This window comes from Battus philenor, unplaced genomic scaffold (assembly GCF_028537555.1).
Source record: "Battus philenor isolate CCGP_79_NKW_IND1 unplaced genomic scaffold, ilBatPhil1.0.hap1 SCAF_21, whole genome shotgun sequence".
NCBI lineage: Eukaryota > Metazoa > Arthropoda > Insecta > Lepidoptera > Papilionidae > Battus > Battus philenor.
The window spans coordinates 11582414-11596891 of record NW_027181684.1 but is presented as its reverse complement, the minus strand read 5'-3'; the positions used below and the strand labels follow the sequence as shown (position 1 = coordinate 11596891).

The following is a 14478-nucleotide window of genomic DNA, read 5'->3' as shown; positions in this document are numbered from 1 at the left end:
AACATTGTGGCACTGACTTTTAATAAAAAAATAGTTATGAAGTTATAACTTCCTTGTGTCATTACCACCAAAACAATATCTATAGAACCAACATTCCGATCGATGTAACCAACATAAATCGGACTAAGATCAAACAGTGCAATAATAGACAGAATTCATATGACACAGTCTCATACTCTTTCTTCAACTCGTTAACTAATAAAATTTGTAATAAAGTTATATCGACAATAGCAACGAACCAATAAAAAGTTTAGCTGTCTTGGGCATTCAATAGGGGTATTAACCGCGTATTGAATAAAGATCAATTGCTAAAATTCCGTTGCGAAGACCCTTGTTTCTAATCACTCCTAGCGGCTTGTAAGCTTGATGGTTTTACAACCAGATGAAAAATTTATGATAACGCTTGACCTAATAGTAAATACAGTAAAATGTTTAGGTTTAGGGTGCTCAACGACTTTCTTACGTATTCCAATAAAAGCTGTAATGTTTTTTAAATATGCAGTATAAATGAGGGTAAGTGAAAGAGAGTTAAAGAGGTATATGTATACCTTATTTGTCAGCAAAAAACTTTAAGAGCTATTTCCAATCACACTGTATAAATCGATCACTTTTTTATTGGAATGCTACAGACCAATAAATACTGGCAGTGTAAAGTGAACAATGATTAATTTTAATATGTAGTGATTAGAATTATAAAATCATTTTTTCTTACTTACGTTATTAAATATTTCTGAAACGATTGATTTTGGATAAGGTTTATCGTGCATTAATTGACAGAAAATGAGTCATGGGTGAATGTAACCCCTTTAAATCTTTTACACCTAAACCCATCGTTCTGTAGATTTGAATGTATGGATTTCATGTATTTAGGACAAGAAATATACTTATTGTTGCCTCGTTAAATAATTATGAATTTCGTATTCTTTTTGCCAGCGATCTTTGATATTTGTACTCTGTCATCTAATTGTCTATGAATTAATTTGTGACCAAAATGTCAAGTTGTGCAATTTTTGTTTATTGCCGATGATATATTTTATTTAGATTAATAATAAAATGGCTAGTATAGAATTAAATATATGGCGCGGTGAGTGGGGACTGGCTTCCATAGATTTAGAATGCTTAAAGGTCTTGGTAAGTTTATTTTTATAATCATAACCAACGAGCATACTGGTACCCGGTATTTGGTTAATCATTTTGGCAAATACTTATTACAGACCTACATGAAGTTTATTGGAGTTCCGGTAAAAGTGCACGAATCAAACAATCCATATTTCGCACCAAAAGGTCGGTTACCTGTCATGAGAGATGGCCGTATAGTACTTACAACTTTTGAAGAGGTTGTAGATCATTTAAAGTCTTTAGTAAGTAATGTTATATTTACGCAGTCTTTAATTCGTATTACATATATATAATTAGTATGATAGTAGCCACAGTAGATCAATCGTATGTTCGTCATCCAATGGGTACCAAATGGTATTATATACTTCTACAATAGGTTAATGTGTATCTGGAAAGATTAAGTTTAAATTTTCAAATGCACAATGCTGAAGTAGGCTATGGTATACAAATATTTAGTTTTATATAAACTTGTTTTTAAATACTTTATGCATGCATGTCGGAAAAATAACCTCGGAAGTGTTTAGAAAATGTGAGCAAAGTTGACTTCGGTCACATCACTAATATAGTTCTGGCCATTATCTTGCTTGCAATATATCACAGATTTGGGCAATCTTTTACATATATCTATCAGTGCAACAAGACAACGCTGCCTCTCTTTCATTGGAGTATAAACTTTCAATAATTACATTATTAGTACGTATGTGTCTACCCTACAAATAAATTTATCATAGTCATGTGAATATAATGTGACTAATATCTATATATCCTTGATCAAATTGGTATGATACTCAGCAACTATAAAACCTTACCGACAGCTGAGTGTTTTCTCAGTTTTATTATTACAAGAATTACATTACATTAGAAGAATGTAATGATAATATAGGGTATGTAAATCCAGCCACAGTGCTATTACCTCAGTGTGGACAGCACTCTAAAAGGAAAAAAACTTTGGTTGAATAGATTTTGAGAAACAATCCAAAGTAATTGTTTGGTAATTTTAAATTTTATATTGTCCAGTGACTTGCAGCAGTAGATGTACTCAGTTGTGCTGGGGGCAGGTACAATCACAACCACAAATTTTGGGAAAGTGCAAACAGCTAAGAGTCTGAAACAGTCTATCGCCACTGTAGTCCACTAGTCCACAACAGATGTGTGAAAAGATACTGCTGTCGGCAATCAATTCATCATTACTAAAAATAAAACTCAATGTATTGAAACACAAATAAAAAAATGCTGTTTTAATTACATTACAAGTAATTTACACTTGTAATATAACACACTCATATTAAAAATATCTTTAAAAGTTAGATGGGCCCAGTGTCGCTATGTGGACCAGCACAGTGGGTACAAGCTGGCTGTAAGCATTAGTCTCTGGCTGTCATTTATAGTTGATGCTTGTATCAAGTTAATTTATTCACACTATAACTTGAGAACAACACAAGTTGTTTAACAAAATTACACAGAAACTTCAAATATATCTCAAAATATAAGGACTATTGAATGTTTACTGACAGTTCCCTTTCCCAGAGCTGTGTGTTTGACTCTTTGCTTTGTACTTTGTATAAATGACAGTTCACACTCTGCAAAATTATATTGTTAATTTACAGTAGCATCGGTCAGTACCAAGCACAAACTAAATTCATTAATTTTACAGAAAGTGATCATTTTGAAATATTATATATCAATTTAGTTTTTAAATTCAATTAAGGCTACTAAATTTTAACAGTACAAAGTCTGTTAGACCAGTGTAAGTTACTAGCAAAAAAAACCTGCCATAATAATCAGAAAGAATATTGTTTTCAAATAATGAAGTTTATTTTTACTTTTGACTTCAGATATTTTGTTCCACAATTGCAGGTGGCTTGTTTATAGGGGCTATTGCTGATTAATGCTGCACTGCTCTGAATGTAATTTAATAGGCAGTGCAATGTTTCCATTGTACGCTGGTACACTAATGATTACTTTGCTATAATAATGTGTTTGTATACATATTAAATGTAAATATTCATGAATAAAGTGAGCCAGAATAAAGTTCACATATAAAAAGAAATACATGCTGTGGAATGTAATTTCTGCTTTGAAAATAACATCACTAAAATGTCCAGATTACAAAAAACTTTCTTTCTAATGAGTCTAAATGTTTTCACAAACGCTCCGGGCACGCTTCTAAATGTCTCTTCAATTTTTTTCTTTGCTTTGTTTGGCAAGTGTTTTTGTAAAGTTATAGGAGACAGCTCCCATAAAAAAATATCAATCAGTGACAAATATCAACTTTGTGTTGACTTTTACTTATTTAGGTACATCAGCAGTACACAATAAGTTAAAAGTACATTAATTAAAAGTTGTCATATAAATAATGATTCAATTATGTGTTCCTTTATTGGTGAAACAAAATTAGAAATTTACTATATCCAACATGGTAGATTGAAAGATCAGACCAAATCAAATCAAATAAAATAAATTGATGAGAAAAATAATTGGACATAAGAGGAAACATCTCCTTAACTTAAGACTTTAGACACAAAAAAAGATCTTAGTTGGAAAAATGTTTTCTCTTGCGCATAATATTCTTCAAGTATCTTTAAGCACACAGCATGCTTAAAAATATTTAGTATTAATAAGTCTGTTACGTTATGTTAACAATTATCATATGATCTCCAAGCTGGCATTGGACAAACTAACATTTAGAAGTCAGGCAGTTGCCTCATAGTATTCTTGGCAAGATTTTGATAGTTTAAGATAGAGTGGGGAGTTGCAACAATCGGTCTTTTAGTTTACCTGTATCTACTTAAAATAATAAAAACAGTTACATAAACAAATTAATGAGACATAATAATAATCTAATTTGCTATTTAGTGTGTTATTTCTGTAATGGGTTTCCTCAATAGAGGCATAAAGATTGAAAAGCAGCTAAATCCATTTTGCCGGATTTTCCACAAAAAGCATCTTAAATGCATGATAAGATATAGATAATTTTGATTCCATGATGAGTTTTTCAATGAAATTTGTGATGGATATAGCTGGGTTAGACATTGAATGATTGTAGGAACTGTTCTCAAGTTTAGTGACGCTAAAATTGCCATTCTCAAGTGAAATTTGACACTATGTAGATTTAGCTGCGTCTGATTCTATATGCTTTAATTGAAACTTTGAATTCTTAGAAAATAACATGGTTACTTTATGAAGATATAAATTTAAAATATTATTGTGGTTATACTATCATTTTGTAATTAAAACTTATCGGTGTGCATGGTACATTTTTTAAAGTAATAATGGGGTAACTTATTGAAGGCTCCTCTATGTACAGGCTGACTGGCTATAGATATAAAAAATTCACAAAGATTCTTCTAGAATTCACCCCTTTATTGTTCATTCGCTATTTATTCATGTATAGTGCACTGTATCTAAATAGCGAAGGTTCTAAAAACAGTAAATAAATAGAGGATATTATTATAAGAAAAAGCATTACTATGAGTCCCTGCAAACTGTACTGCCAGATGTTATTGACCTCTTGCATTCTTATAGAAAAAAAAATTAATGTAACATATATCAAAGTAATTGCTTTATGAAGGTGATTGGAAATAGGTGTAAAAACTAAAACTATTTGTTGAAAAATTAAATATACATTTACCTCTTTGAAAGCTTTTACACCTAAAACCAAACATCCTGTATATTTACAACACCTTTACAATAATAATATTTGATTGATCCTTACAATGTTTCCAAATCCAGTATTAATATTAATTATTTGTGTTAATACTAATTTTATTCTTACATATATAGCATTATAGCACAGATGTTCATCTAAACACAAAGCAAGCGGCTGAAGCAAGTGCTTTCACGCAGTATCTAAGGGATAAATTATACCCCGCATACCAATATGCATGGTGGGTGGATGAGAAAAACTATACAGAAATAACCAGACCAGCATATGCAAAGGCGTTAAGAATACCATTCAATTTCTATTATCCGGGCAGATATCAGAACACAGCCAAGGAAATGATTGATGCATTGTATGGAGAGCATACAGATTTAAGAGAAATTGAAAGAACTGTGAGTATTGTTTTAAACTTATAATTATATAAGTATCTTATAATTATCTATGGGTAGGTGGAATATCTAAAATATCAAGTGTCAACAACATACTTTAGGCAAAGTTGTAATAAGATCTTTTTTATTAGTACACTTGATGGCATTAACAAAGGATATTGAATACTACTACCTAATATACTACCTATTGGAATTCTTTTATGCACTACTGCATGTACTTATTAGTTCATGAACATAGGCATTGGGTTGCATTTTTTTAATCCACATATAGTAAAAACGTGAATAAAGGAAGCGTGAGTAAGGAACTTTTGCTGTATTAAGCAATGTAAAATGGATGATAATACATTAGTGATCTAGATATTAATTCTACTAGATTGTCTAAATGCTATGTTTTTCCATCACCAAATATATGAATGTGTAAAAAATATATCATTAAAAAAATTTGGTATGTTATAATCATACTGTAATGAAAATGTAATAACATCTTTGAATTAAATTATAAATGTTTTTAAATACACATGTAAAATATACATACTCACTTTATAAGTCTCTGTATACTTTGAGGGTCATAATATAACTCATAATTTCAGATATACCTAGAAGCAGAAAAGTGCCTTAAAACACTGTCAGACCGTTTGGGAGAGAGTGAATACTTCTTTGGCAGCAGGCCCTCATCGTTTGATGCAGTAGTGTTTGCGTACCTCGCACCATTAGTAAAGGCACCATTTCCTAACGCGACTCTTGGCAATCACGTGAAAGGCATATCCAACTTGAGCCGATTTGTAGCCCGGATCAATCAAAAGAACTTCAGACATGTTACTGATGGTAATTTTTTTTTATTTTCAATTATCGCTTATGATTCTAAGTTCAATTCTAGTTCCAGACACTGGGCTTGTATATCACCCTGTGATTGAAAATATATGTTGAAGCATTAATGGGCTGAATTCATAACTATTGCTTAAAATTTTTTACACCTATTTCCAAACAGCCTGTATAAAGGGATCACTCTAAAATATATTATACTAAGTTATTACATATAAAGTGTTGTCGAACCAACACCTTGTGCTCTTGATCTGTTTAATGGTCTATTTATCTACCGGACATCACCAATGGAGATTTTGTCAGAGCCAGAATACTCATTGTCCGCAGGTATTAAGTTTTTATACTAATTTTATGAGGTCCATGGTATGTAAAGTATGGTTATCTATTATTCATCTCTTTAGGTCTATTGTCCATGACTCTGTTTCATATAAAAATGCAGATAACCTTTAAAAAAATAAAGTATAATCATAAGCAATACATCATTTTTAGAATACAACAGGCAGAACGCAAAGAAGCAGTCGACAGGCACGCAGTCAGAGCGAGACGCAGCCAGCTTCCCCAATCAGACGCGAAACAAAATATTGGCCGCCATCTTTGCGGCCATCGCCATGACCGGATACGCTGTCGCCAACGGAATGTTCCAGGTAAGAAACAAGTAATGTATATTTTAATCTCAATAAGTAATCATATTAAGTTGAAATTATGATTCAGTCTCATTTTTTATTACATTTTAAATGGGGCGTCGCTTGTTAATTTTTACTGCTTGAGTTTAAAACCTAACATACAGTACCCGGCGATAAATATTGCACATCGAACTTTGGAAAGAGCAATCGGCTAATTTCGGCTTCGTAGAGCGTTATCTCTATCGCACGAAATACAACGGCTCGCCGGGTACTGTAAAATATATTGCTTAAGTCAGATAATTGTGAGACTACAAAAACTTTTCTAAAATAAGTACAAATTTAAACAAAATTTAATTTTCCTTTTTTTAACAATATTTTCTGTGGTCACATGCAATACATTGGATCGGTCGTACCATTTCAGCACATCTCATAACCAACAACCTAATCTGTTATTCATTCGTTAATATCATCTCAGTCATAAGACATCCACTGCTGGAGATAGGCCTCTCCAGGTAATAAAAACAGGACCAGTCAGAAGCGGCTCGTTTCCAGCTTCTTTGGTCTATGGTCCACAATCTAGAACTTTAAGACAGCCATTGTGCGCTATGTGGGCTACCAACTGCCACTTCATCTGCCCATGGGCTATGTTGGTTAAAAAATAGCTCGATTGTCTACAAATCTCATTCCTGATTTGATCTTGTAGAATAATCCCATGGCCCTCTATGGTTGAGTGACTGATTTTGCAAATGAGGCCTGAAGTGAGAGATCATGTTTCACTGTAATAAGATAACTGCTGGAAGCCACACACCTTGTGTGTAGTCTGCCAATCCCATTGCTAACTTTAATAAAATTTATGTTATTCAATATATAACATTTTCTAACCAAAATAAAGCATGTACATCTGCACTGTTCTATCAAATTGTTGTCATATACATTATATTACAAATTTTTAATTTTGTACAAAGCTTTTTATGTTATTTTATATCTGTTGTTAATGTACATAGTATATACGAAAATTAAACCTTCATTTAATAAGTTGTTCCATTTAGGAATCTCTTAAAAACCATCGTATTTTTATAGTAAAAGAAATTCAGTTTTGATTTTTTATCTAATAACGAAGAAAGCAGAACGTTTAATGATGTGCTGTGACATTTTCGACTTCTAAAATTAAAAGCATGTTCTATTAAAACCCACACCCACACAACACATATGATTTACTTTTGCATCTGAGGGTAGATAATAACTTAACAAAATGTTGTATTCAATTTGGAAAAATGCTTGCATTTTTTAGAAGTTTTATCTTTAATGCTTAATGTTTACCGGATACATATAGGGAATGTAGTATACCAGGGGTGGCCAAACTGCGGCTCGCGACCCACATGCGACTCAACGATTATTTTTGGCTCTGATTGACTGTCGAATTATGTAAATATTAAAATCTATATTACCTATGTCAACTCCACTATTATTCCACCATAAAATAAACGAAATCCAAACGGTATTATGAGTGCTAATATATACGTGTGTAGTTATATCTAACTATTACATATATTTATACATTATTAAATATTACACATATTTTGTACTTTTGTTTAAATAATTTCAATGAATATGATTTTTGTAAAAAAAAAACATCTTTTGCATGTTTTAAATGCGTATACAATTTAGATTTTTTAAAAATAGCTCGCACTATGAAAGAGTTTGGCCACCCCTGCTATATATTGTACAATATTAATTAGTATGGATCCCTGCATGCAACGCACAAGTATGTTGTATTCTTATTCATTCTCATGGAATATCTCTTTTTATTCAGGACTTGAAAGATTTTGAACATTCCCGAGATTACAACGAGATGTTTGAGAATGAGGAAGACGACAACTGAGCGGCGGACGCGCTTTTCACTGAGCTCAAGAAAGAATCCAGTGCAAACTCTCCCGACCACTGCGGACTGTGGGGGGACGTGTCCAAAAACTCTGTTTCCTATAGTATCTAGTTATCTAGAGGCATTTTAAAAGACAACGCATTTTATTTTCTTATAAACTGTTGACAAATTTTGTTTTTAAATTAGTTTGAAATTTTTTTGTTATGGCAGCCCTAGCCTCCATAGATTATCAATATCATAGACTGGCAACATTGTTACGTTATATCTTTCATTGAATATTTTGTATGAGACGGTACTATTTTTATTAATTTTAATTGAAATTAGTTTTTACATTTGATATCATTGGTAATATTAACCGATAAGGTATCTTGTCAACTGTTACAAAGGGCTGCCATAATTTTGACATTGAATTGTAATTAATGAAAGTATTTCATGCCAAGCATTTTTTAAACAATCTGCACTCTAGTTGCATGTTTTAAATACATTTTATTTTTTTATTTATTTTCCTAAGAATTAGGTCTGAAATTTTTTGTTTTATTCAGTTTTGTTTTGTTATTTCATAGTATGACCGTATCAAAGCACAATTCAGTTGCAGTTATTTTTGACTCTACGAGCTTTTGGGTCGCTTAAATTGGGATGCTGGATTCTTTTTATATAATCAAACTTAAGACTTGAGACATGGTTTGACCTACGTCTATGTCCAAGTACGGATGTATGCATTTATTTATGGGTTTAAATGTACAGCCGCTTGAAGCAGCTCAATGTTTTCATTCGTGTAGTTAGTTGATACTTTAGTTATTGTGGTTTCATTTGACAATGTATGGCGGGTGGTTCCTAGTGAGGCGAAGCAAGCTGAAGCTCTTTGCTCCAGATATTTGTTGAATGTTATAAATTAGTCTGTGGTGATTGAATAAAGATATTTTCTTTGTTGAAATGTTTTTATTTTTAATTGTATTTATATGACTATTTATATTTATATGACTATGACTTGATGTGTAAATGTGCTTTGTTATTAACGTTTAGCACTCGAGGATGTTTTAGCGCAGATCAACACTTAATGAATTCACTACCTCCTACATAAAATAATTACACAAAAAAATCTTTTATATATTAGTATCTTGACATCTTTACGGACATAATTTTTTTAACATTAGTCTTTGTGATTTTGTTTTGTATGATATTTTGTGAAATAATTGCCGAGATGGATGGCCGGATTTTCGGAATAAGCATTAGAGTAATATGTTGTTTGATGTCTTTCGGCTTGTTGATTTCGTTGAGCAGATTTTGCAATATTTCCTTTTCCTATTGGAATATTATGTTGCATTTAAAGGAAATATTTTCGGAATTTTTAAACCCCAATAAAATAGTTTGTCACCATTTCATAGATTCAAACTACAACTTTTCTAGAACCTTCACCGCTACTGTCAATTTCATACTGAAACCGAAAACGCATCTGATTCACGGTTGCGTAGTAATTTCGATAAGAAAGACGCATCTGCATTTGAAGGGATATCGTTTTAAACTTCATAAGATTATACAGTGTAGGAACCCGCGTCGAAAGAACACACCATAAATAATAACCAGCGCACATCAAGTTACAGATGAGCAACAGTCGCTCTCGAGTTGCGGCATCGAGTCGCATGGTGAGTGAGACTCGCCTCTTGCCTTCTTTTCTTATATGGCTGTAAAAATTTTTTGTGCGTGATACTCGTTAAGCGGGTGACGGTGTGAGACCACCCATGTACACCCATGGTTTGTTCTTCAATGTCGAGGAAAATGTAAGGCAAGGTATCACACCGAGCTGGTGAATACTACATACATAGACTATTTACAATTTCGACGCGAACGCAATGGCAGCCATTGCATCTCTGATGGTGTCCAAATTCAATTTGATGTTCCAATAAGAACGCGTTAATAATTTAATTGTAAACAATACGAATATGGCTGTAGTGGCCAGTGATACCATGCGTTCTCACGTGAAAACTATATACTAATGAAGAATCCCACAATCGCATTGTGAAATCTCCTATTTGTTAATAAAATAATTGTTGAGGATATACGGACGTAAGCCTTGTGTGGAGGGGGGTGTATAAATTCAACCTGGAGGTACAAAAACAACATACTTTGAAGCTTCCATCGCACTTTTAAATCCTAGGAACCATTTTCGACAACCGTATGTGTCCGAGGACGAGAATGAAAACACATTTAGAGGAGTAGTCAAAGGAAGGGTACTCTTAAAAGTTTAATTGGGAGTAACGGGAATGAAAAAGGTTTGGAAAGCACTGTCCTTTTAAATATTTTCCTTCAACGTCACAATCAGATATCAGAACTACTATGAATTATTAAAAGAACCTGTCATAGTTTGCTGTAGATTTTTTAACCTTTATAGGCGAAGTACTTGAACTCTGTTTCGCCAGATGTTAAGCGATGACGCGGTCTACGATGCTACATGCTTGTCTAATAGAAACCTATTTATTCTTGCGTTACAGTCTCCTAAGTTATAATTGGTTGAAAACAATGACGCCGGTAGGTTATTCAACTCCTTAGCTGTTCGCACTATAAAACTATTAGCAAAACGCTTTGTGCGGGTGGAAGTAATTTCAAATGTATGGATGTGGTGAATCTGTGCGTCTTGTTGTCCGATGAAAGAAAGGAGATGGGTGATCATTTGGTATAATCACGTTGCACACTCTCCAAACTACAGTCTGTAAAATACCGATAAACTGGCAACTTTTCGATACTCCAAGCTCTGAAGCTTAGTGCTCATCAAAGCATCGTTACCAATCAGCCTCTAAGCTCGTCTCTGTATGTAGTTCAAAACTTTATGGTAGTACTTCGCCTATCCATCCCACAGATAACTAAAATACTCGCCATATGAGTAAACTTTTATAAAATACAGACTTAAGAAATGCCTTGTTGTAAACACCAGGATAACTTTTAAGCCTGTATGGGTAGCAATGACATTCCGGTCCAAAAAAAGAGCAATAAGTGTACAACGTAGGACATTCACCCAAAAGGTAGACGGATGACTTTATTAAGATCGTTGGGAAACGCTGAACGCAGACCGTTTCCATGTCTTATTTGAAATTTGCGGCCGTTTATTGCGGCTTATAGCAGAAACGTGTCCACCAACATTAAACTATCACACAAGTCAAATAAACTGTGACACTGTAATAATCTGTGATCTAGGAATGAGAATGAGAGAAGAAAGGCGGTGTGTTAATGCAGATATGAAAGATTAGAGAAGAATTGACAGAAGTAAAATATATAAGAAATTGAGAAGGATGAAAGGAGAATGATAAATAAAAATAAAATATTGGAAAAAAATATATACCAGGTAATGTAATGACGCTGCCACTAACAGGGTGGGGGAACATACAAAAAAAACATCTGAACTGTCACAAGAAATTTGTACTACAGTATAGCAGGAGAATGCTTTGTTTTGAAATGTCAAACGAAAAAAAAATTATATAAAATATTTATCTTTTTCTTTTTATATACTTTTGTATTAATAAATTTTTTCCATTGCTATTCCAGCGGTTGTCCGAGTGGAGTTGGCAGAGAACTATGTTGCTAAATAAGTACCGTATAGCGAAGAAACATTTCGATAAAATCAAAAAACTCAAAATGCAACAGCAGGAAAAGGAAACCAAGTTGCCGTAAATAGGTAAATCGATCAAAATCAAAATCACCTTAATACTAAATACGTCACAAAATTTACCTGTTAGTTACCTGTTTGTATATTTCAGACTGATATTTGTGTATGAACAGAGTCCAAATATGATCATCAAAAATTATTACATGGTATTGCGTATTAGAATATAATAAGGTTCCTAGGAATATTTGTTCGCTCTAATAAGGAGTCCATAAATAAGCGCATTTAGTAAAATCACTGTCTTACAGATAATAAGTTTAATAAAAAAGACATTATATTAAATAAATAATAGTATATCAATAGTTATGTTAAATTGTGTTTGTATTAGAATAGAATTTAATTATAAAATTTAATTAAAAGAAATAGCCAATTTAAGTAATATCAGTAAATTGAAATTATAAATAAAAAACTTAAACTGTTGTCCACACAAGAACATTTTAAAGATAAATATTTTAAATACAATTTGTAATTTTTTTTCTGTTATGTAACAATAACAAGAAAAATGAAATAAATATCTCGTCTTTGTTTTAACTAAACTGTGCTTGCTTGCGTGCCTGTGTGCGTGACAAGGGGTACAGTCAGAAACAAAAGTACTATCTTTTGTTTATTTTAACAATAAAAGTGTATGGTGACTTTTTTTGTATCACATCAATAAAATATATAACAATTTAAGATTAGAGAATACCGTTCAATGTTAAAGTTCAAGTACCTTCGATTCATTATGTGGAAATTTACTAAGTACCGCTGTACCGTGAATTTGGACTATTTGTGGTATTTCTCTTGCATATATTTAGAAAGTCGTATAACTTTACGATAGTTTATCGAGTCCAAAAACTTTGACTTTTTAGTGAAGATAAAAAAATGAAATAAAAATAAGCTTGTTGAAAAGTTTTCTTCATAAAAAACCAGGGACTATATTAAAGTACTGAGTGTATACGTCCAACAGAGCGATAAAAAACATGTTGCTTGGACGACGATTGCGTCACAGTCGCAAAAGTTGTGTACTGTAAAACACAAACATGCGCGCTAAATTACTATAGGGGCGGGCAATCCAGTGGTGCAATACTAATGCCATCTTGTGGCAAGTTTTTAATTTTGTTTGCACTTGCTTGCTGTGGAATTTTTTTTAATACTTTTCTTAAGATGTCCACATTACTTTTGGATACTTTTGTCAACCGTCTTTTTTATTTGTGCAGGCAGGATAATATAACTTTTGGCCAGACCCATTTACAAAATTTTTTACGTATATTATTTTATGCTATAGTGATGTCATACCGACTGATTTTGGCCGATTCACATAAAACCGATGGGACAATTTGATGCTCTTGACTTTTTTATAAAAATGGTTCACTTAATGTAATAATGTAATTTAAATATTAAATCTAAGCTTTATATTTTCGGTATAAATGCTATTCAAGAAGTCAAATACTTCATCAGGTCCGTCATTTTGGTAATGTGTTGTCGATCAAATGCTCGGACATGACTTATCTCTCTTGATACGGCCTAGACTTTATGATAATTACTGTTTTATTCTTGAAATTAAGTCATAAATGTGAATGTGTCTTTCGTATGTAAAATAATTTAACTCGTGTATAAGAGGTTCTAGAAAATAAAGCACAAATGTTAAACGTTAACAATTTTATTAGAATAGCTAATATCATGTCTGTAATGATTGTTTTAAAATGAGATGGAATAAAATGCATGTTATTTAGCGTTTCATTTATTTGTTTTTACATTTGAACATATAAACGGTCGACTTCCTTGGTTGCTTCTATCTCCGGGGTCTCGTCTGCACCGGGTCCGATTCCTTCATATACACTTCGTTCACCATGGAATCTTGGACAAGTGCACTGAGATGTATGTAATGGCACTAAAATACCATGGCTAAAATCTCGGGTGTCACAGTTTTGAGCTGTTCGTGCAATATCACTCTTATTGCGATATCCTTAAGATTGATATCTTAATCATAAACGATAACAATTCGTAGAAATATTACAATTAATTCAACTTAATATTATTACAAAATAAATATTTACGTTACTCAACAATATATTTACATTTCACCTTTATATCAATTACAGACTGTACAGTTTACAGCCTTAAAATATATATTAATAATAATTATTAATTCCGCATAAAACATAAATTTTTACATTCACAATTTAATTTTAATTATTTTTTGTCAATCTTTTTTGGGGGCACGCTAATTCTCAATAATTCTCTCGAAAATCAAAATTTTTTATTGTATAACTACCTCACCTATTGGCACTGGGTTTTAAGGGAAAAATCCAAAAAAAAATTTTTCTTAACATATACTTTTTTTAATG

The 14478-nt window shown here is 32.3% G+C and overlaps 1 protein-coding gene across 1 annotated transcript; it reads left to right on the top strand.

Moving 5' to 3' along the window:
- Positions 1–992: 992 nt before the first annotated feature.
- Positions 993–9339, top strand: LOC137923296 (metaxin-1). Its single transcript, XM_068766499.1, has 6 exons — positions 993–1131; positions 1215–1361; positions 4903–5172; positions 5760–5994; positions 6481–6635; positions 8428–9339. The coding sequence occupies exons 1-6, from the start codon at positions 1054–1056 to the stop codon at positions 8494–8496; spliced, it is 954 nt and encodes a 317-aa protein (XP_068622600.1). The 5' UTR covers positions 993–1053; the 3' UTR covers positions 8497–9339.
- Positions 9340–14478: the final 5139 nt, after the last annotated feature.